The sequence below is a fragment of the Eupeodes corollae genome, chromosome 2, assembly GCF_945859685.1.
Source record: "Eupeodes corollae chromosome 2, idEupCoro1.1, whole genome shotgun sequence".
In the NCBI taxonomy this organism is placed as follows: Eukaryota; Metazoa; Arthropoda; class Insecta; order Diptera; family Syrphidae; genus Eupeodes; species Eupeodes corollae.
The window spans coordinates 48023106-48048835 of NC_079148.1; the positions used below are offsets into that span (position 1 = coordinate 48023106).

The window sequence follows — 25730 nt, forward strand, 5'->3', positions numbered from 1 at the left end:
ATAGAATGCAATGTGTCCCGCCTTCGACTCTACACCCGGCCATCCTGCTAATCGTTCGACTCGGACGATGATAAGTCTTCATTGCCATTAGTCCAAGGCTTCATAAACTCGCAACTGGTTCTTGTTATGTTTGGACCCTCTGAAGATGGTGAACACTTTTTCACTGAATACCTATTGCCTCTACCTTTGGATGTCACTTCGTAAGGTCCTAGAAAGAGAGAAGCTAATTTGTTACCAGTTACAAATTGTGTCCTTTTAATTGCAACAATGTCTCCGATGGCGTATTCTTGTGGTATTGTTCGTTTCTTGTTAAATGTTATTTTGTTTTCGGCTTGAATTTTTTCAATCTGTTGACGAACGTCTAATCGAATCTGCTCTCTGTTGTCACAGAAATTGTTTGTAAATTCTTGTTGGATTAGTTCTCTGATCTCCAGATCTTCTTTTTTGCGGATGGGTACTCCAAATAAAACCTCGAACGGTGTTCGATTAATAGAACGATGGTAGGTGCTATTTATGGCGATTTGTACGCTTCCAACAAATTTGTACCATTTTTCTGGTGATGCGGCTGATAATCTTTTGAGAACTTCCAAAATAACACGATTTGCTCTTTCAGCTTGGCCGTTACTTCTGGGCATACCGTCGTGATCAGAATATGTTCGATGTTCTCATCTCTGCAGTAACTCTTAAAAACTTGTGAGGTGAAAACACTTCCACGATCGGTGATAATATGACGAGGGTTACCGAACACTTGTTGCTGCTCCTTCAGTCTTCTTAGCGTTTCATCTGCTGCTACGGTTTTGGTAGGGAAAATCCATGTGTACTTCGAAAATCCATCTATAGCTGTTAAAATGTACTTGTACTGTTTTTGTGTAATATCAATAGGACCTATATGATCCAAGTGGAGAGTGTCAAGAGGCTTTTCTCCTTTATCTAGTTGTTCTATGTAACCTTCTTGTTTTCCACATTTGCGATTAGCTAAAATACACTTAACACAGCTATCTATGCAACTCTGGATCTTTTGTCTTAACCTTGGGATGTAAAATTCTTGTAAAATTAAAGCGAATGTTTTAGCAACACCAAAATGACCTTGTTCGTGTTTTAATTTAATAATTTCCTTTTCCATAGTACGTGGAACTACTAAAAGTTCATAACCTTTTCCTTCTTTAAATAAGAGCTCACCTTTTACTAAGAAATTATCGTACGCCTTCTGCTTAAGAATTTCCTTTATGGACTTTATGAAATCATCTCCTTCTTGGTTTTTTCTTAACCTTGTCAATAGCTCAGGTTGCACTGCATAAACGACTGGATATCTACTCAAGGTATCGACGTGTGTCATGCGCTTACCCGGTCGATGCTCTACGAAATATTCGAAATCTTGTAAGTACATTATCCATCTACTTACGGAACTTGGTAAATCCGTCTTTGAAACGGTTTGTTGAAAAGCGATGCAATCTGTGACTACTTTGAATTTTTTTCCTAAAAGGTAGACTCGAAATTTCTCACATGCTTTACCACGGCTATGTTCTTGACTAGATTCAATAGTTCAATAACATATTTAAATTTTTTTTTGACAATGGTTGCGTTTCGCAGAGTATCCAAAGAGAAGCTTATTATTAATACTTATTTATTGCCCCCAATAAGCTTAATTCGACATTTGTCTAACTTTACAATTTTGTCTAACCATACAATTTTGACATAAGAACTAAATAACCATAAAATATACACAAATTTGAACGTACAAACTGTGCTCTTTTCAGCTGGCTTGTTGTTTTAGATAAAATAATTTAGTTTTTAATATTCATAATGTTTGACAATTTTTGTTCTTTTAAAGTGGCTATATTGGACATTCTGATTATTTTAGCTCATTCCTACTTTTCTTTTTAAATGTGTGAAAGCGAGATAAAATAATGATGACACATTAAAGGGCCTTGCACATGAGAGCGAACATTGAATGAACGAATTGACGAAAAAACTTGATTTTACACATTTAAAAAAATCTATTTCAAACAAAAAACATTTAAAGTATAAGGAACCCATTGACACTTATGTTATGTTAATAAAATTTGCATTTTGTTCTTTAAAACAAGACAATTTTGTAAAAACAATTTGGTAGTAACGAATTGTAGTGTGGTTGCTACGAACTGTCAAACTGTATTCGCGTTCCACATACCATCCACACTGCAACGAATAAATTGTTCGCACTCAACTTAACCTCAAAATGAAACCACTCTTGTTTTGTTCTTGTGTAAAAGATCATGGTTGAGGAAATATAAAGAAAAGGGTAATTAAATTCGTCGATGTCTGCGAATAGAAATAAAGCTCATGTGAAAGAAAAGTCAAAATATGTGAACATTCACAGTTTGCAGTTCGTAGTGCAAGATGCTTAAGTGCTTCACCTTAAAATAATATCCAGAACAAATTGGTCGTCTTCTTCATTTGTTCACCAAAACCCATATTTTGTTTATAAATACATTTCTACGTATGAAACATAATGTTCCACATACCATCCACATTGCAACGAATAAATTGTTCGCGCTCAACTTAACCTCAAAATGAAACCACTCTTGTTTTGTTTTTTGAAAAGGGTAATAAAAGATTGACAATTCGTCGCTGTCTGCTAATAGTAATAAAGCTCATGTGAAAGAAAAGTCAAAATATGCGAACTGCGAACTGTGGATGTTCTCATATTTTGACTTTTCTTTCACATGAGCTTTGTTTCTATTTGCAGACAGCAACGAACTGTCAATTTATAGTTACCCTTTTTAACAAACAAAATAAGAGAGATATAATTTTGAGGTTAAGTTGAGGTTAAGTTGAGTTGTATGTGGAACGCGAATAAAGATTGAAAGTTCGTAGCAACCACATTGCAGTTCGTTGCTAACAAATTGTTTTTACAAAATTGTCTTGTTTTAGAGAACAAAATGCAAATTTTATTATCCTAACATTAGTGCCAATTGGTTTCTTATAATTTAATTGTGTTTTTGTTTGAAATTGACTTTTTGAAATGTGTAAAATCACGTTTTTTCGTCCATTCGTTTCGAGGTGTTATCTCGAAAGAATTTAAATCGAACACAGTATTTAATTCATTAAAAACAATTCCAGTCAAGAAGTCAGATTTGAAATTTTGAACTGAAAACACTCAAAATAAAATGTTATCTTCATAAATTTAAAAATACAAAAAATTTCAACTTTTTCAAAAATCACAGGGTTGTAAATTTCCAATAGATGTTCACCTCTATTTAAGTGGGAGGTGCATTTTATGTTTTTTAAAGACACCCTCCTACTAAAAAACAATAACAAGACTTACTACAATATTCTTTTAAAGTCAGCTTAGTATTCTTTCACCGAATAAGATCAAACAAGGGAACGAGAAAGCGATCTTCCCGATTCACACTTCTCGAAAGAAATGATTACGAATGGTGCCGAATACCTTTGAAATGAGCTAAAGAAAGAGCGCTTTAGGATTTATAATTTTAAACTTTTTAATTTTATTCTATAAAGCAACGGTTTCTTATAAAATATAATATGCATACATATGTACACATTATAATTTCGTCACACAAGTCTGATTGTTAGTTTTTTTTTTGTTAAAAAAAGGAAAAAAAAGTTTACCAAACCTGATTATGCATAAATAAAAAGAAGAATATCAACAAAAAATAAAATTTTAATCAGGTTATATTTTTATTTATTTTCTAATGTCACTTACCTTAATCGTCTCGGCTGGCCGTCCAATCTTCGATAAAACCATTTATAATGACAATTTTAGGTGCAAACTTATTCGGGAGATAGAGAAGAGAACATTTAACAACAATATATTTCTTATTTTTTTTTGTTTTTGTTAATTTTATAAATAAATAAATAATATTTTCGTCTAAACATGATTGGTTCTGCCAAAGTGAGTTGAATTCAAATAATTTAATAGTAAAACAGTATATTTCGTCTATATTTATCAGACGGTTAATTTGTCTCCTCAAAACTTAAAACTGGATTTCATTCATTTCATCAACCTATAATATAAATATCTATTTAATTGAAATTAAAATAAGATAAATACTGTGCAAGCAAATGACAAATATTAAAGAACGTTATGTTTTGTTTATTTTTATACTATTTTCAACCACACGTATAAAATACGTAAGACCACAAGAAATATTAAATTATGATAATGGGATGCGGTGTTGCTGTGATTGTGATTATTATTATTCGCCTTTTCAAATTATTCTCAATCCATCGGAATTATTGGCAAATAAACAGCTTGTGTTGATTAACCAACTTAATCTAAATGTGAATGTGAAGGTATACTAATTTATAACAAAATCAATTATAAATAAATCACGGTCTCAGAGAAATCAGGCAATATTATGTACGTGAATCCTTGAAGTTGTGAAAATGGTGTTAATTATTTGCATATATCCAAAATTGCGTGAAAGTTTAAAAACCTTGTTAAATACTAAATCATAAATGGGTTATTTTTGTTTGAATATTTTTCGAATCTATCGAAAAATATCATGTGATTTTTTGATTGGTAAACAGTCCTGCTCGCTGAGCTTATTATGTTTACATATTCTCTAGAGCTCAAGACATGTGTTTCTTAATTTTCAATACAAAGTCTTACATAGTGAACAAAAATCTCTAAATTGATTTAAAAGTAACGTCAAACATCAAAAAGACTCCTTATGTAGTACTGTACGACGTTCATTGCTGTCAATTTTATCTGTCAAAGTGAAATTAAAAGGTTAACATTGGCTGCGTTCAATCTCAGATCAATAGGGTATCGAGGATATCTTTTTGCTAGTGTTTTACTTGTAAAAAAACAGCTGGGATGTAAAAAGGAGATGTGGGTATCTAACAGAAATTCTAATTCAACATGTGGATTAATTTGAAGGAACTAGAAAATTACTTTTAAATGTTCATAATAGACATGTAATGGTCATATTCGTCGAACCAAATTTTTGCATAAACAGATATTAAGGCAAAAAATACTACAATGTCCCAAAGGTAGTAAAAATGTCTGGTCATTCGTAAAAAACGTACGAAACACCACGTCATCCTCAGTTCCAACGCTTGTCCACAATGACACTCCCTATGTAAGCTCGATTAATAAAGCCAATTTGCTTACAGCACAGTTTGCTGTTAATTCGACGCTACCGGAAAATGTCATGAGTCCTCCTGTTCTTGAGAGCGTAAATAATTCAATGGGACGAATCTTCTTTCGCACTCGTGCAGTTGCAAGAGTACTGAAAGACCTTGACATACACAAATCCGCTGGCCCGGATAGTATCTCCCCAATTGTTCTGAAGAGGTGTTCTTCATCGCTGGCAAAACCACTGCGTAAACTTTTCCATCTTTCCTACTCTACAGGTCTCTTTCCGAGCGGATGGAAAATAGCGTTTGTCCAGCCTGTCCCTAAAAAAGGCGAATCCTCCTCTCCCTCTAACTATCGTCCAATAGCACTCACGTCCCTTCTTTCCAAGGTCATGGAAACGCAGATTAATTATCAGCTAAAGAAATATCTCGAAGAACGGAAGCTTTTTAATGACCGACAGTATGATTTTCGTAGCAATAGGTCCACTGGTGATCTCATGGTTCATCTCACCGAACAGTGGAACAAATCTTTACATCGTTTTGGAGAAAGTAAGATTATTGCACTTAATATTTCAAAAGCATTTGATAGAGTTTGGCACCAAGCTCTCTTATCGAAAATGCGTGCTTTTGTTATTGATGAATCTCTTCTTCGTTGGATTAGAAATTACCTTTCTAACCGTTCAATACAAGTTGTATTGGATGGTTATAAGTCTGAAATTCATAAAATAAATGCTGGTGTTCCCCAGGGCTCCATTTTGTCTCCGACACTCTTTCTTATATTCATAAATGATCTTATGTCTGCCACTTCTAATCCATTAACCTGTTTCGCCGACGACAGTACCCTCAGCTTCTCATACTCGTTTATAGATTCACATCCTTGTCCTTCGGATGTGGAACTTCAACGGCTGATCTTGACAGCATTGTACAATGGGGAACCAAAAGCCGTGTAGAATTTAATGCTTCGAAAACTCAATGCTGTCTCCTGTCGTTAAAGCGTAACATACCCCTGATGCCACTATCAATGAGTGGCACTTGCATCCAAGAAACTAATCAACTATCAGTACTTGGTATGTGTATCACAGATCACCTTTTATGCAACGATCATATATTTGATTTTGCCAATAATGCTGTCAGGTGCTTAGGATTTCTCCGACGGTGCAAGAAATTTTTCACCCCTTCTGATCTGGCTGTAATTTACAACGCCTTCATCCGTCCAAAGCTTGAATATAATTCGCATATCTGGGCAGGTGCCCCCAAAACAAGTTTAAATCTCTTGGATAGAATACAAAAAAGGGCTTTAAAAATGATAGGCGATAGAACTATAATTGAAACATTTACATCGCTAGAACACCGCCGCAATGTTTCATGCCTTTCGTTGTTTTATCGATATTTTTACAAACAATGTTCTGTTGAACTAGCCAGTTGCATTCCACCCCTTAAACGATTCAGCCGTAATACTCGCACTTCCAGGAATGCTCATCAGTTTACCCTTGAGCTCAATTTCGGGCGTACTGTCAAGTATAGAGATTCTTTCTTAAATCGCACATCGAGAATGTGGAATGCTTTAGCCAACTCTGTTTTTCCCTCCCATTTTGATGTTCAGAACTTGACCAATGTGCACCGGTATCTCCTTTTTAATCCTTCCCTATTTTCCTAATGCTCGCACTGTGTTTAAATATAAACATATAAAGGGTACTAATAACCCCTTGAGTGCCTGCAAATTATAAACAAAAAAAAAATCTTTTTGGTGAAGATCCGGTGTTTTGGACGTCAAAATCGAAATTCTTGTCTGTTTTTTGTAAACAGCTGAAACTTATTTCTACTTTTTGACAGCTATCTCAATTTAGGTAGCCAAATGATTCAATAAGGCATCTCAAAATCGACCTATCCAGCTGGATATATAATCCAACACTATATTGAACGCAGCCATTGGGTATAGTCAACACTATGGATGTACATATTGGCTGCGTTCAATCTCGGGTTGGATATGGTATCTTGAACAAAAATACTCCATTTATTAAGATCGGAATCTTTCGTACGTTTCACTCTCTCAAACCCGTTTGTTTACATTGTTGTTTTTGTAATTTTGACAATTAGTCCATGAATAGATGTGAAAACAAACAAAAACAAAAAAACGATGCCGTGGGCTACTTTTTACTTTGATGAAAAGCTCAGTTTTAAGCTTTAATTTTGCAGTCATTTTGTTGATAGCGAAACAATGTACATTTTTGTCTTAAAAAAAGCATGTTCAACATCATTTTATTATAATTAATTCACTTATTTAGATCAATTACTACGAAATTCTTTAAATTTTATAATTAACCTCGAATTATTGTATCAAAGATGCGTTCGAAGGACCATCAAATTAAGGGTGCGAGCGCAATTTGTTTGTATTGAATTCTAATAAATTTATAAATTTTCGTTAATGAACGACCCAAATATTTGTTTTGCAAGTAATCAAAATCTGTATTAATTTAACTAGTCCAAGTATATTTATAGTTTGGTTTTAATGATTTAAGCTTGCAACTATTCTTCAATTGCATAAAATGAAAATTGTGGCATATATCACAAAATGAAAACGTGAAAAAATCGTTCTAAATTCATGTACAACTCATTCAATAGATCAATTAATGTTTATTGTTGACGTAAAGAAGTTTTGTTTAGTGAATTCCCACAGTTTAAATCAAAATATAATTTTCATTCATTCCGTAAAAATGTTTAGTTACCAAAGTTCAAGTTAACTTATTATTGTTTAAAGGGTATGTTTAATAAAAGTGCTGCTAATAATAACAAAATTAATGAGTTACGTATATTTTAAAAATGCTTTACACAAAGCAACTTATTTTTAAAACATGGTTACCTCAAATTTGTATTTCAAAATCTAACTTCAAACGAAATTCTAACTCTAACATAGTCCTTCAAAAAGAAATTTTCAGGAATATTCCTGCAGCAAACAAAATTAAAATGTTCTTGCAGTTATCGAACTGCTTAAATGATGAAAATACTAATTTAATTGAAAAATCTAAACTAGCTAAAGTTGGCAATGGAACTTCACAAGTATGCTTCTTGTAGCATTGTCTGTACAAAGAAATACGGAAGCATCCGCCTATTGTTTCCATTTGAACTTCTAACGACGCCAAAAAATGCTCTAAGCCAACTACACCTAAAAATTCAGATTCTGTTGGTTAGAATTGTTTAGTTTTTGAACGAGGCCATAAAACACAGACTATAATGAAGCATTTTGATGGGCCGGAACACTAAATGTGAGAACGTGTTTGGTTTTTGCATCATTTCACGCACACTTTCTCACATTTAGTGTGTACTTAGCTTGAAGGCAAACCGAAATGTCAGTCTGAGATTCCGATCTTGGTAATGGAGTATTTTTAATCTTGAATAGGTGGATTTTTATATACCTTGTTGAACGAGTTGGATTGCTGTTCACAAAAAGTAGAGAAACATTTAAGCTTGGAAGTCAAAATTGTTGTAAGATAAAATATTTTTTGGATAATTCAATTGATTCGTAGGAATATGATGAATTGATAGGTGCGTAACAATTTAATAAATAAGAAATAAACGTAATCTGTACTCTATGTAAGATTTTCTCTTAATTCAATTGGAATTCTATACGATCAATAATTTACTTGCGAATTCTCCGGTTTTAAGCGATTTATGTACGTTAAACAGAAAATTTTCCTTACAGAAAGAGGACTATTATGAAGTTTGGAAGAATTTCGATCTCCTTTTCGAATGAACTAAAGTTGCTTTGCGGTAAGATTTTGAGTTGGTTTGTTCATGGTGGGACCAGCGTAAGAACTTTTTTTGCATGATATATCCGTTTGGTTTTCCAAAGCTTCTTTAAAAACCATTCAAGGGGCACCATCAACTAGAATAGCCAATAAAATGTGAACAAACATGTTTTGATATCGATAATGAATTGCTTATTAACGATTTCAAATTATTAGGATCTCTTGCACAAAGTGCATCAAAATAAAAGAACTTTTAACTTGGTGAAAAAACTGTTGTTGCTAAGAGTTTTGATCATTTTGCATTCAGCGAAATTCTCCAAGAGGTAAGTTCATTGGTTGGATACCTACTGGTTGGTTTAACTTTTCAAACTACCACCCAATTTGCAAGATCTCTACCGTTCCAAAAACTTTTGAAAAATTGGTTCATGAAAAATTAACTACAATGGTAAAACATGTTATCTCTCCCTGTCAACATGGGTTTCTCGCAGGAAGATCTACCAGCACCAACCTAACAATTTTTTCAAACACCATTTTAAACGGGCTCGAAAAAGGTTTCCAATTCGATGTTGTTTACACAGATTTTTCCAAAGCTTTTGATAGGGTGAACCATGATATATTACTTATGAAGTTGAATAAAATTGGTTTTCATTCTAATTTGCTGAACTGGATACGGACATATTTAAAGGGTCGCATTCAGTTTGTTCGTATTAATAATTTTCTTTCATTGACTATCAATGTTACCTCGGGTGTTCCACAAGGAAGCCAGCTCGGTCCGCTTTTTTTCTTGTTATTTATCAATGACATTCCCAATGTTTTCTTAAATTCTAGATGTCTAATGTACGCAGACGATTTGAAAATCTTTCGGTGTATAAAATCTGAACAAGATTGCATATTGCTGCAAGAAGATCTTCAAAAATTGTCAAATTGGTGTTGGATTAACTCCTTACACCTTAATATTGCTAAATGTCAAAGTATAACGTTTTGTCGAAAACGTACATCAATTAATTTTTCCTATAGTACCTATAAATAATATCTTTTTATCTATAGTAACCTTTAAAAAAGATCTAGGGATAATTTTTGATCAAAAACTTGATTTCTTAAAACATATAGACTTTTTAGTTGCCAAAGGTAATTCTATGTTAGGATTTATCTTGCGCAATTCAAAGGAATTCTGTGATCCTCACACATTGAAATGTCTTTTTTTGCGTTTGTTAGATCTACTCTTGAGTATTGCAATACTATTTGGAGCCCTTTGTACGAAGTTCACTCTTTTAGAATTGAGAAAATTCAAAAACCCTTTACAAGGGTATTAGTAAAAAGGCTTCATTGGAACATTGATATGCCTTCCTATGAAACAAGGTGTAAATTATTTGGAATCTTGCCTCTTAATATTTGTAGAAAGTTCTCTGGGGTTATGTTTATTCGTGATGTTTTAACTAATCATTTTGATTGTTCGGAAATGTTGAGCTTAATTAACTTCAATGTTCCTGCGAGGATGCTTAGAAACCAAAATTTATTTAACATTCCATTCAACAGAACAAATAATGCAGCTAATGAACCATTGACCAGGTGCTTAAAAGAATCCAATTCTGTTTGCGATATGATCGACTTTTGTCTTGGTAGATTTTCATTTAAAAACAATTTACTCGTTATTTTGAGAAACCTTAATGGTGGAAATGTTTAATATATATTTATTTATTTATTGTTTTTTATTCATTATTGATTTTGTACGTATGTACATATATTATTATTATTTTATTATCGAGTAATCACTAAAGCATTGTAACTTTGTTTGATGAAATAAACACTAAACACTATACCTACTGTATATTAAATGGCCAACTGTTCAACATTACAACAATATTTCTCAATTTCGGAGGCAAATAGCTTTTTCATCGTCTATTATGTACAGAACATCCTCAAATACAACATCAACTAACATTTTGTATCTTTTTGTTTACCAACAAATACAAAAAGCTGAAATCAATTTTTTAAGTTTCTTGAAAATCAACCATGTATTGAATCAGCTGTTCTGTCAGATACCTACATACCCCAGAAATTCTTGGATACCTTTGGATTCCTTTTTTGACATCTCAGCTGTTTTTGATCAGCTGTTATTTTACACGTAAAACACTAACAAAAAGGTATCCAGATACCCTATCTGTTTGAGATTGAACGCAGCCATTATGAACATATGAACTCTGATAGCCACGAAGTCTGTCACTAAATTTACAAAGTAAGGATAAATTACGTAATTGCCAAATGTATAAACTATTGAAATAGTAAACCATTTTATCTTTTATTTATTCATATCAAAACAGAATTATAGTAATAAAAACATATTGACTTAAGCAATTAATGATGGAATTCGTGTAAATGATACATAATTTCTAAGTCTATGACACTTACATTTTGTTCACGGGCACTTCCTCACGTGAAACGAAAACGTGATATTCACAATACTTCTCTGGATCTATCCATTTCTTCCATCTTCACAACAATGCTATCATTACACACGCACAGAAAGGCAGTTTAAAAATTTTATAAGGTACAAAAACCTTAAATAATTTGGGTGTATACGCAATATTTTATTACGTTGAAAATAATATTTAAAAAATTATAATTTTATTGTGCAAATAAAAAAAATATAAAATGAAAATACTACATGAAACGACACTTGCATTCATACATATGTACATAATGTATAATATTTTTTGATTTGTATTAGTTTTAGTATAATTATCTCTTATTCAGCGACAAATGGAAGTTTATCGGCTAGAACCAAATACAACATATGAATTTCGAATATGGGCAAACAATCATTTGGGAGCCGGCGAAATAGTAACCACAAATGTAACGACTCTTTCCGAAACAAAGGAGGAGGGTAAGTTTAAATATACATATAAAATTACATAATTATTTATTTAAATAGTTTACACCTAGCAATAAATAGTATGATACAAATTAAAAACGAATTTTACTGGAACTAAAAATATTTGTGGATATTTTGGATGCATAAGTATAATAAGGAAAAACATTAAGGGTTTTTACAAACTACATATCTAAAATGTTAAGTGCATGTGATGGTACCTTTTTTAAAATTATTATGTATTTTCAAAATGTGCCTTTTTAACTTTGCTTAAAACATCAGTGGAATATTACTATCGTATTATATTTTCTTGAATTATCTTAAGCCCAGAATTGTTTAAAATGTTAATACAAATATTTCTGTTAGGTGTAAACTATTAAACTAAGAGAGTTACCTGAAGTTACTAATATTTAAACCAGCTTTTGAACAACTTTGAATGAAGTTTTATTTGACATTTACAAATGAAATGACTGAAAGTATATAAGATTGTGTTTCTTACGCAACCCTACGCAACTTACACAACTTTTAAGTCCCCAAAAAGTTATGAGCTAATAGCTAAAACTAATATTTATTTTTTTAGTTGTTTAATCTATGAGCTATGCTTAGGTTGAAAAATAGGCCAGAAAATGTTTTCTGCTTCAAATTGGAAAAAGAAGTAGAATTTTTTGTATAAAATAAGCCAGAAACATTGGAAATTGTGCCAGAGAGAAATGGAAAAAAAAAAACAGAAACCAAAATGGAAATCAGGCCAGAAAACCAATTGATATATTCTGGCCTAATTTCCTAATATCAATTTGGAAAAAAGCCAGAAAATCTTTTGCATTTTAAAAGTCGCTACTTGGTCAATATTGTAGACATTTTATCACAACAGGAAAAAACGGCTCCCTGAAATTACGCCATAGGAAATTACGCCAAAAACTGTTTTGGAAAAAAAGCGCAAACAATTTTGGCGTAAAAAAATAGGAAAAAGCGCCCAAAAACAAAAAGGAAAATACGCCAAAAAGTGTGGAAATTACGCCAAACTTTTGGAAAAGAGCCAAAATACTAAAATGGAAAAAACGCCAAAAAAATAAGAACTTTTTGGTGTAATTTCCAAATTAGTATTGGAAATTAAGCCTTTAAAGAATGAACAGAGCTTTTTCTGGCTTAATTTCCAAAATTTATTTGGAATTAAAGCCCAAAAAGTCTATAAAAGAATCTGAATGTACGACGTAACATGGAGCGGCGCGGTGCAACCCGCGTGACAAATTGCAATGGCGAACACGACGCCTACGCGCTGCCTCCCCCGCTGTTGATTATATCATAGGTACTTGTGCATTTGTTTTGTAGAACACATTTTCTTATAACTTTGTTTATTTCAATTTGTCAATTTTTGTATAGGTATTAAATGTAAACCTGAAGGACATCTGCCACATTTTCCCGACAACACGGACATTGGTCAACGAAGTTATTTGCTTTTACACACAATCCATCACTTTTTACTTTCATTTTAGCACCACAATTGTTAATATAACAAATGTAAAGAACATCTTTTTTATACACACATTTTTTTTGTGTATTTGTTTTTGTTCTGTTACGTACAAAAGTTTGCTATTTTTTTGTTTACCACTTATAATTTCAAAATCAAAACTTTCCATTTTGTCCATCGCTTTATCAAAATGCTCTTCTACTAACGGTAGGGAAACAGCAAACTATCAATCACTACTGATCACGTTAAAAAATTTAACAAAATATGCTCTTCGAAATTCGTGAAAAACATGTAAAATACTGTTATTTGCCGTTATATAATTTTGTATACCATATATGAATACATTCGACAAACATGTACTTTTTTGTTTTTGATTTGGAAGAACGAACGGTTAATTTTCTGGCTTTTTTCCTTATTCGATTAGGAAAAAAAAGCCAAAAAGTTTGTTTTGTGGCGCTTTTTGCTTTAAGATTTGGAAAAAAAAACAAAAAAGTTTATTTTTGGTCGTTTTTTCCTTTTTTGTTTGGAAAAAAAGTCCAAAAGCAAATTTTTGGCGTTTTTTCCAAACAAAAATTGTTTGGCCTTTTTTATTATTCTAAAAGGAAAAAACGTCAAGAAATTTGCGGAAAAAATAGCCAAAAAATCCGGAATTAACACCAAACTCTTTAGGTTCTTTTTCCTAGGAAAAAAAGCCAAAAAATTGTATGGAGAATTTTTGGCGTTTTTTCCATTTTATTTTTTTGGCGTGATTTCCTATGGCGTAATTTCAGGGAGCCGAAAAAACAGTGTCTGCTACGATTTCCCAGCAGCATGGACATTTGTAATTTTCGTTTGAATCTGCAACTGCTTGAGCTTGCAACTTTAAGGTGCACTTCGAGCATATTTTCATATGTCTGCACGGCAACAACACAACGTTGCATGTTTATTTCACAACGTCAAGTAGCAATGATGATTTCGCGAAAGTAACTAAACAATAATTTTTACAATAGATGATAGAGGCAAAGAATGTGTAGTAAAACTGTTTATTTATTACAACAATTTATACAAAATACAGTTTTCTTTCGTTTTTTCCTAAATATGAAAAGGAAAAAATTCCAGAAATTTTATTTCTGGCTTTCTTTCCAAATATTTTTTTTTTGCCTTTTTTTTCATTTCTGTAAATGGAAAAAACGCCAGAAAATTTTTAGGAAAAAATGTCTGAAATTCCGAAATTTTTCCAGAAAAATTGGGATTTTTTCCTAGGAAAAATAGCCAGAATTTTATATGAAAATTTTCTGTCGTTTTTCCCAAAATAAATTCTGGCGTAATTTCCGGGAGCCGAAAAATAAGGTAAGGTATCTCAAATTCCAGCGCATTATACAAAACACATATTTTGTGAAACGATTCTGAACTTTCTCAATTCTATCTCATAATGTTTGTTGGAAAGGATTCCATGATCGGAACAAATGTAAACTTGGAATCAAAGGAGACATCCAAATGCTTTACAGTAGCAGTTCTCTGAAGAGGGATACGATCAAGAGAATACGCAAACTCATAAGTTAAAAGTTTCCTAGAGACAGAGATAGCGAAGCATATCTTGACATTAAGTTTAAGACAGTTAATCAAACACCAGTTTGATAAATGATCGAGGTCTATTTGGAGATTAAATAAATCATAAATGGAATTCACTTTTAAAAATTATTTAAGATCCTCAGTATATATGACACATTGGCTGAATTTTATGTTTTTGCAAATGTCATCGATAAAGATTATAAATAAAAGTGGGCCAAGATGACTGCTCTGGGGAACTCCTGAGGTACATTTAATAAATCTCGAGGTTTGATTGTCAAGTTTTACTTTGTGTACCCTACCAGTTCAAAAAAATGAAATCCATTGAAGGAGATTAGAGTGAATTCCAAAGTTATGAAGCTTACGAAGCAGTATGTTGTGGCATACAGAATCAAATGCCTTACTAAAATCCGTGTAGATAGCGTCTACTTGACTTTGACTTTCTATACGAGATTAGTGACAGTTGATCTACCCGATATAAACCCATGCTGGGCATCACTTACGTGTACCAGTTTGGTCTTTACTAAACTTTTGAGCAATTTAGGAATTGTGGACAGCTTACAAATGTAATGTTCAACATTATTTAAAATATTAGACCAAAATGGCCCAATAGATTGGCTAGTTCTGAGTTTACCTATCTCAAGAAAGACATGTAATAAAAGACTATTTTATATTTTGTATAGATGAAAATTCATTAATTTATTGGTTAAAAAGGAAAGCTTAATTTAACTTAGAGTTAAGACTTTGCCATTAAGTGTAACAAACAAAATTATTCGAATGCATGCGATTTGTTTTGGGGTATCTTGTATCCACTTTTCAAACATTGCGGGAGGTTTAGATAATTTAAGGGCCTATTGTGGATCACAACTCAACTTAATTAAGTTTTAATCAAGACAACTCAATTTGAAGACAACTGCAAAAAAAATCGTATTATGGGAGACAACTTTTTTCAGTTGAGTAGACCAAATACGTTGCCTACTTTTATGTGCTTGTTTTGTGTCAAAATCAGCTGTGTAAAGTAAAATACGTAGGAATTTCAAAATTTTGAATGCAGTGCAAAATTTTATAAAAAAAGACAAAATAATAGGAAATGGAGAGTTCTATTGATTTATTTCTTGGAAATTCGGAAGAAGAAAATCCCCTGAATGTTGCGCTGATGAGAAAAAATATTCGAGATCACTCTAATCTATTGGAACTTCCAAACAAAAAGTATTATTTATAAACAAATGCTGAGACATTTTCCTCTTCAGGTGGTGAAAAGTTATCATCGTCACCGTTGTGTATATGTATATGTGTATATACTTTGTAAAAAAATGATTTCTTTTGCATTCAGTTAAACTTACTCTTTGCCATTCTTTCGCTGTTCTTGATGGTGGTCCAATGCTATTCAGTTGAACAGCTATATTTTCCCATTCTTCGTCTTGGGTTCTTTTTGTGGAACCGAATTGTCCCTTGCCTCTGGCCAGCTCTGGTTTCAGCTGCAGAACCTCAATCAACCTCTCGAATTGGGCAGGTTTAGTAATTTTTAATCTAAAAAATTGGTTTTCAATGAACTGTTGATGCCTACCGTTATTTTTTTGTACACACAAATGCACTACACAACTAGTAAATATCAGTTGCTGAATTTTGACAACAATCGCATCTGAGAGACAACTCAACTGGCTTACATAATACCCCGAACACACTTAAAAAGTCAACCATTTTTTAGTTGACTACTGGTTGACTTGTGACAGTCAACTAGTTGTGATCGGTAATACCGATTGCCGGATTACAACTCAACTTTGTTCTTAGTTGTCTTAGGCCCCTTAACTTTAGCAAATTTAATATTTAAATGCGTCTAGAGTTCGGAAGAAAAAATTTAAGGGTGGTGAATCAAATGATCTTGGCTACCAATTGATGTCTCCCAAAAATAACGTGACCACATAAAACCATAATTGGTCGTGTTGGTGTAGCGTGTTCCCCCCGTTTTTTTGGAACCACGTATCATCCAAGTCCACGATAATGGATTTCAAATATTAAACTATTCTTATGTCACTTGAGTTTGACAGGTGTCAAATGCAAGCTCTAACAACTTAGAACCACGAAACGACTCCATTAACACAAAAAATTGTATTAAAGAGCCACAATCTTAACTTCTGTTTTCCTTTATTTGTTTCATATAAACAAAGCTTAGCATAGAGCTATTAAACATATTTATTAATACAGGGTTATCTATTTTTCATTTCGCGGTTTCAAAAGTAAATGGAAATAAAACAGCAGGAATGGTCAGTTGTTGTGTGAGCTCCACTTTATATGGATATAGGTGTAGATCCAAATGCAAAATACTCCATAATATGCCGTAAGACATTTCGTATTCCTGAGAATGACGAGTGATCGACACATTCGGGTCTTCGGTAACACTTTCACTTAGTTACATACTTAAGGTGGCGCTACAGTCCTGTGTGAACTAGGACCTCACCCAATAAACTTCTCCATCTACCTCAGTCCCTAGCTAGATGTCTTCAGTTTCCCACTCCAAGTTGGGTGAGCCACCTGATTCGCGGTCTTCCTCTACTGCGATATACTGTGGGTGTGGATTCGAAGACTTTCCGTTCTGGAGAATTGGTTTCCATGCGCTCTATGTGAACCAACCATCTTAGTCGTTGGACTTTTACCCTTCTGGCTAAGTCTACGTCGCTGTACAGCCCGTACAGCTCGTCATTCCATCTTCTCCTCCACTCCCCTTGATGCATACGGGACCGAAGATCACACGAAGAACTTTTCTCTCAAAACGACCCAAAGGTCTTTTATCCGCTTTTGTCATAGTCCATGCTTCAGCACCGTATAGCAGGACGAGGATGATAAGGGTCTTATATAGCGACACTTTGGTCCTTCGAGAGAGGGCTTTGCCACTGAATTGCTTTCTTAGCCCAAAGAAACAGCTGTTAGCAAGAGTTATTCTTCGTTTGATCTCAGCGCTGGTGTTGTTTTCTGAGTTTATAGTGGAGCCTAGGTAGACGAAATCCTTGACTACCTCAAAGTTATGCCTGTCGATGGTGACGTTTTGAACAAGACGTCGGTGTTGTAGGTCCTTTCTTGACGACAACATGTACTTTGCTTTGCCCTTAAACCCATTTTTGCCGCCTCTGCCTCAATACTCAAAAACGCTCCACTGACATCACGCTTTGATCTTCCAATTATGTCAATACCATCTGCATATCCGAGTAATTGGATGGACCTTTGGAAGATTGTGCCTCTAGTTTTGACAGTTGAGTTTTGCACAATTCTTTCCAGAACGATGTTGAAGAAGTCGCATGACAGTGCATCGCCTTGTCTAAAACCTTTTTTGACATCAAATGCATCGGTAAGATCTTTTCCGACCTTGAAAGAGCAGCGTGCATTCTTCATCGTCATTCTGCACAAACGGATAAGTTTGACAGGGATGCCAAAACTAGACATTGCTCGGTAGGCTCTTCCCTATAGATGCTGTCATACGCGGCTTTAAAAAGATGGTGGGTATCGATTTGAAGCTCCTGGGTTTTTTCCAAGATCTGCCGTAGTATGAATATTTGGTCGATAGTGGACTTTCCTGGTCTCAAGCCACACTGATAAGGACCAATCAGGTTGTTGAAGAATGGCTTCAGACGTTCACATAATACGGCAGAGAGGATCTTATACGCAATGTTAAGGAGACTGATGCCTCTGTAGTTGGCGCAGTTTAGAGGGTCTCCTTTCTTATGTATCGGGCACAATATGCTGAGATTCCACTCATCGGGCATGCTTTCTTCCGACCATATTTTGCAGATGAGTTGTTGATGGTCCGTACCAAGTCATCGCCCGCTGCTTTGAATAGTTCGGCAGCGATGCCGTCAGCTCCAGCAGCTTTGTTTGACTTAAGTTTAGATATAGCTATCTTCACTTCGTCAAGGTCGGGTAGGCGGAATTGTTGATCTGCTTCGCCGAGGTTGAGTGGTTCTATCTCCCTTACAGCGGAATTCGGGTCGTCATCGCCGTTATATAATTTGGAGAAGTGATTTTTCCATATTCTCAGCATCGACTGCGGTTCTACTACGATGTTCCCCTGATCGTCTTTACAGGCTTCGGTTCGTGGCTGGTACCCTTGGGAGGTTTTTTTTTACCTTTTGGTAAAATTTACGAACCTCATTCCTGTTGTGACATCCCTCTATCTCCTCGATCGCGCGCTTTTCATGCTATCTTTTTTCCATCTAAGAAGCCGGTGTTCCTCTCTCCTCTTCTGCTCGTAGAGCTCGCGAGCAGCTCTAGTCCTTTTGTGCAGCGCCGTTTTGTATGCCTCTTGTTTCGCTGCGGGCGCTTGCCGGCATTCGTCGTCAAACCAGGGGTTTCGCTGTGGTGGCCGTGTGAAACCTAGCACTTCGGAGGCGGCATCTCTGATGGCTGCAAGGCAATGTTGCCACTGGTTTTCAATGCTTAACGCAGGCAGCATAGGACTCCTTAAGAGGTTATTTGAGACTCGATCGGAAACGGACATGGCAGTCTCTTGCGATTGTAGCCGTCTAACGTCGAATCTTCTCACAGTACTTCCTTGTTTTGGCTTGGATCGGGATATCCGTAGCCGTACCTTGGCTACAACGAGGTAGTCGTCCGAGTCAATGTTGGCCTCTCGGAATGTTCGTTTATCCTGGATACTGGAGAAGTGTTGTGCGTCGATCGCAATGTGGTCAATCTGGTTGACGGTTGATTGATCAGGAGATTTCCATGTCCCCTTGTGGATATTGAGATGCGTGAACTGCGTACTAGCTACCAGAACGTCTCGCCCCGCAGCGAAATCAACCAGCCTGAATCCGTTGTCGGAGGTGGTGTCGTGCAGGCTGTATCTCCCGATTATGCCACCAAAGATGTCTTCTCTTCCTAGCTTGGCATTAAAATCTCCTAAGCCAATTTTAATGTCATAGCCAGGGCACTGCTCATATGTCCAAGAGCTCGAAGAATATGTCCTCTGTTGGGGCTTATGTTTGCGAATTTAGCCTTGATGCGGATTGTCGTGATGCGCTCGCTCACACTGTTGAAACTCAAGACTTTTTGCCTGAGCCTAGTTCCAACAACAAATCCACACCCAAATAGACGTTGTCTTTGTTCTCGGTAGCAGTCGCCGTAGTAGATATCGCAGTCTCTTAGTTTGCGTTTGCCCGGTCCATCCCATCGCACTTCTTGGATGGCTGTAATATCTGCCTTGCAGCAGTTTAGGGCTTCCGCTAATTGTTCGGCTGCACGTGGTTGTCTGCAGTTCGTTGTCCTTATTTCGTTTGCGTGGGTTGTCAACAGTGAATCCATCCGTATCAGAGGCTTGTTGGTGCTTCGAAACTTAAGGTATTTTTACGTGGCCAGGAAGTCACCCCGACGGCACAACCCCCAACCTGGAGGGCCAGATCCTTAGTATAACTCCAAGGAAGGGAAGCCGGATAAACCGCTCCTTACAGGCCTGGGCTCCGAATATGTCGAAGAAGCCCTATAAGGTGTTCACTAAGTAGTTCAACCTTACTGGAACTGTAGACGCCACCGTTGATTGTATCTCGAAAATTCGTCCGCTGCCGCCTGGATAAGGAGAGGTGCCTTAGTGGAAACACCTCTCCCCCCTCTCTCGTTTGCTGCCCCCAACAACTTTCCACTGGGGTTGGAACCCAATCTCCAGTTGAGGTACTAGGCACCCGATGTTCACCGCGGGGAGGTGAGAGTAGGAGTTGATAGACAGAGGTGGGTTTTGAGAAAAACCTGTGGACGCTTGTGTCCTCTTGAATGCACATGTCTACCATTTGAACTCGTTAGTTAAGAATTAAATTAAAAGCTTTATCTTCTGCATACGAATGTTTTATTCGTCTAATGCCCGATTTCATAAACACCTTTTATATATTTAACAGGATTTTAAACTGTAAAACGGGATATTTTGGTTTCACTAAGCGTTTTTAAAGTAAACAAGCTTTTAAACACCTTTTAAAACTATATGCCCATTTTTGGCTTACTAAATTTTAAAAGTGTCATTAAAAAATGAATATGACAGATTGACGGCTAATGTTTTGTTTTGTAAAATTTGTATTCTCAATATTTGGAGATGAATAGGTAAACAAATTCAATTCAATACTATTTTTATTACTCATATGTGCTTCTTAACTGCACAAAATTCCTTTCGCCAGAGGTTGCTAATGTGGAGTTAAAGATATTTGTAATCTCCTGCCAAGTTTTGTTTTTTTTTATTCACAGTCACCCCATCTGTGGCTTTACTTTCTATTGTGTTCTTAAATATCTATCAACCAATTTTTTTCAGCCGCGGTATAATTCCTTCCTCGTTCTCTTTTTTTTTAAATTCATTGTCATATTTTATTTTTGAACGACACTATTACTGAAACGGTTTGTTTTTGATTTTGAAGTAGTTTATACTGTTGTATTCTGCGATTCTTGTCATTTATTTCAACATTTAATGCTTTCTCATTTTTTCTCACACAATTCGCTTAATAGAAAGAAAAAAGAGATTTTCTTTTTACAGGGTTGTGAGGAGAACTCTATTTTAACAAAAATATCTCTGAAATTTCCCATTTTTAGCTTGGTGAAACTGAACAAATTTAAAGGCCTGATAAAATTTAAAAAGCTTTTAGATAAAAGTGCTTTTAGTGTTTGTTTATGAAATCGGACATTAGAGTTTGGTGTTATTATCAAATTTGCATTCATAATTTATTTTTTTAATTCACCTTTAGAAGAAGACAGACTTGAGGTATCAATGAAAGTATTTCCATACTTAATTCAGAATAAAAAACATTTTTTAAAACCAATTTTTACACTTAAATTATGACAAGTAACAAGTAAATCCTATTAAAAATATATGTCTGCAAATCTGCGTAAGTTAATTCACTTTACGGATAAGATCCTTAAAAATAAAGAAAACTGCGTTTATTTCACCAATTAAAACCCCTAACTAACTCTAAAACATATACAAAAAGCATTAAATTGGCTTTTACAAAAACCTCACGCTGTCAAGGTTTTTTCTTTAGGGTTAAAATTGTTATTTTAAATTGCTTGGTCTATTGGAAAAGTTTAAGGAAACTTCATAAAAGTAATTTTAAACTGATCTGATTAAGTAGTGAAATTTGTATCGGAGGCAAATCTAATAAATCTTGATGCTAGATTAATGTTTTCCGACGAAAAATATTTTTTTTTTCTAAAATCAATCAAACGTTTGGTTGAGTTCAGTTGAATTAAGTTGGTTTAGAGCTGGAATTAAATATTTAAACACATTCTTTCTTTTATATTACATTCACGTTTCTTTTATATCTTTTAAGATTTGATACGCCTTATACAAGCTGACTTAGATAATTTTGATCCACGTATATGGATAGTTGCCGTCAGTATAGTACTTGGAACCCTTGTGATATTAGCAATCGGATTGTGTATAGTTTTGTCAAAAGAATACTACCAGTCATCACAAATGGGTACTTCTACAACCACTTCTACTTCTACTAACGAGTTGGATGTTGTTATCGCTTGAATTTTGTTTTTTGTTTGCTGTTGAAGTTTGAAAAAGAAAAAAAAAATAATAATAAAACAATAATGGAAAATGCTAAAATTTTTATATTTTTTTTTTGTCCTAAACACAAAAAGTTAATCCGAGTGTTGTACATCAATAAAACTATAAAAATTAAAAAAAAAAAAAACAACCACAGGAAGCGAATATTTTATGTTTTGCCTACTAAGTGTAAATATTTAATTCATATGTGAATATGTTTTTATAGATGTAAAATAATATTTATTTATTTTTGTTGTTGTCGTTTTTTCTGTTGAAAGTGTGTTTTACTGCAATAATTATTTTATTACTAAACTTTTATTTTTTTTATGAGTTAAATAAAATGTGTTAGTTTGGTTTTCGTGTTGCTGTTATTGTTATTCTCAAAGTGTGTATATTTTTTAAATAAAAATCTTATATTTATCAATCTTACAAATATAATTATGTCACATTTATAGTTAAAAAAATAGAGAATAATTTAACCGCTTAAAGCTTTTAGAGAGTCAAATAAAATAAAGTCAATATAAATATATATAAATATCTAGTTTTTAAGGCTTAAACAATTTAAAAATAGAGCACATAATATATTATATACATAGCATATATATAAGAAACAAAATTAAATAATTAATTAATTTGTAGTCGCATATTGAACATACACTTGAACATATCTTCACTAATCGAATGTGCTTGTTTTTTTTTTCTTTTGTTTCTTCCATTTTTTGTATGAAATTACGACTGCTTCTGCATCTAAAGCGGCCTACGAGGATGGTTGGGATAGTATAGAATTGATACCAAATATAATATTAAATCCAGGATTTTGCGAGTCCGATGACCAGGATGCACCATATACAAGAACAATTATATTTGGTGAGGACGATGAGAGCGATGGCTATGACAGTGAATCCGACGATGAACCCAGAATGGAACGTTTTAAAAGAAAAGTTTCAATTTTTTTTACCGGACCCACCATCAAACGTATTTGAAAGTACAAACAATTTATTGTAAACTATTACAGTGTTTTTAGTTGCTATTTTTATTATTTACCAAATGCTAAATTATTATGAAAGAAAAGCGTGTGCTAGTTGTTGAAAAGTTTTAAAACAAACAAAATATGTAGGTACTTCTTGTACGACAAAACGAGAGTATGTATATGATGAGATGGATGCAATTGTTTTATTCTGTGATTATTAATTGTTAATATTATATATCGCAAATCTATTGATAAGTTTTGCAAAGTATAAATAGTGTAAAATAATAATAAATTCAAAATAATTATAAAAATTAAAAATAAATTAATCTATGCAAAATTTAAGGATTCAGCAGAGTTGTTATGTTTTTAGTGATACAAAATTAAAATAAATATATAAAAATAATGCACTTTGATATAATATTCACTTTTTAAAATACGCTGTACTATTAGCTAAATAAGTTTTTTGATCAACAAAAGGTCAAGTGCCTGATAAAATTAATAAGAATTTTTGTATGAATTTAAATAGATACTTTACAATATGTGAACAACATTATGCATTTTAGATTTAAAACAAAATAAAAAAAAAAGGAATTCGAATTTCCAAAAATCCTTATCAATCACTGTAAATTTAAATTAATTATATTTTTGAATTCTACCCTTAAAGAAAAAAAAGATAAAAATAATATAATTAAGTAGTGTATTATATAGAAATGTCTATAATATAAAATGCACATTCATTAATTTATGACCTCTAGAAAATATACTATACATACGCAAAAAAAAAGTTCTAAAATCCGAACTCAATAATGAAACGATCAGCTTGATGAAGAATATATAATGATTGATTTATCTTCATAAAAGAAAGGACAACTACCCGTCCCTATATAATAACACTATATACTAAACTAAAAACTACTATACCATTTACTGTACATTGTCATCGTTTTGACTTGTTCATTATATGTAGCTGAAATTAACCGTGATTACCATACTTTCAAAAAAGTAATGCCACAATTTAACAGTATTCTAATTTTTGTTTAAAATCATGGTTTGTTATTGTTATTGATATTTTTGAAGGCAAAAACATAGAAATACAGAAACATAGGGCAGAATATACTTAAGAAACATACATACATATTCAAATATGTTGGGTAGGTACCCAATTGAATCTTTAATAATGTGTTTTGTTATCATTTCCATTTTCGAATTATTTTAAAAATGGAACAAAGTTTGGACGTCAGCTCTTTTGTATTTAGTATCAGATTTGACTTTTGAACTAATGAAAACTTATTTTTCTAACTCTATAAAAATTCATACTATCATATTTGAATACGAAATTTTTAAGTTATAAATTAACACACTAAATATTCAAAGAAAGGTACATATGTAAGGCGAAGAACTTGTGTCATGATGATTTGTTGAAAAAAACTTTTCCTATAAAATTATTTTTTGAGCGTATATGAATGTGTGTGAAAATGTGAAACGTCACGAATCGCTACCGCCGCGTTGCAATACACATTCTCGTTTACCCATATTCTTTTTTCCAACCATTTCCGTAGCATTGTTAGCAAAATTAGTTCTTCAATCAAACTGTTTGACATTTTGAAAGAATATAATAATATATAACACTTCCCGTGTTTTTTTGGCATTCTATAAAGAGTATGATAGAAAAATTCGCAAGAAAACGTTTCGGCAGTAGCCGTATTTAAAAATTGGTACAACTGAAAGAAGATCTGTCAGAATAATAATAAAAAAAAACACATAAATAGAAGAAATTTTGTGAAAATGAAAAGTAAAAATTAACTTAGCAAAAAAAATAACTAAAACTAATAAAATGGACACATTTTCATTCAATAAGAAATGTTAAGAAAACATCTGGAAATTAAGATTCTATAAAGAAAAAGTTCATTTAACAATTGCTTCAAGGAGGGGGTTCGTTCGTAGACTACTAAATTAACATGTGGTATCTAAGCGAGCTTCAAGCTCGCCTCAATTTCTTTATATACCTGAATCGAGTTAAAATGAGCTTGATTCGACACGATTCCGGTCGGGGATTGAAGTCGAGTCAAAATTTGTGAAGAAAAACCTATGTGAACTAGTTGGTTTTACAGATAATGCATTATGGTCTATTTATTTGCATGTTTGTCTGCAAAAAGTATAAAAAATATGAAAGAGCTTTTGAAATGATTGGTGACATTAACATGATCAACTCATTTACATCACTCGAACATCGACGCAAGGTTTCTTGCCTCACCCTTTTTTACCGTAATTTTAACGGACTATTCTTTAGTGAAATAGACAGCTGCATTCCTCCCCTTAAACAATTTAACCGTAATACCCGCGCTTCTAGGAATGCCCATCAGTTTACCCTTGAGCCCAACTTCGGCCGTATTATGAAGTACAGAGATTCTTTTTTTAGCCGTACTACGCGAATGTGGAACGCCTTGCCACGCTCTATCTTTCCCTGTCATTGCAATGTTCAGAAATTTAAAACCAATGTACACCGACACCTCCTATCCAACCCTTCCCTC

The 25730-nt window shown here is 33.6% G+C and overlaps 1 protein-coding gene across 1 annotated transcript in view; it reads left to right on the top strand.

The window, feature by feature from the left end:
* The window catches only part of LOC129947602 (uncharacterized), a 73825-nt gene extending 50009 nt beyond the window's left edge, over positions 1-23816 (top strand). The window contains exons 4-6 of the mRNA XM_056058232.1: positions 11586-11715; positions 22006-22155; positions 22983-23816. Of these exons, the coding sequence (XP_055914207.1) occupies positions 11586-11715; positions 22006-22155; positions 22983-23212 (510 nt within the window). The 3' untranslated portion in view covers positions 23213-23816. The remainder of the gene's footprint in view (positions 1-11585; positions 11716-22005; positions 22156-22982) is intronic.
* Positions 23817-25730: the final 1914 nt, after the last annotated feature.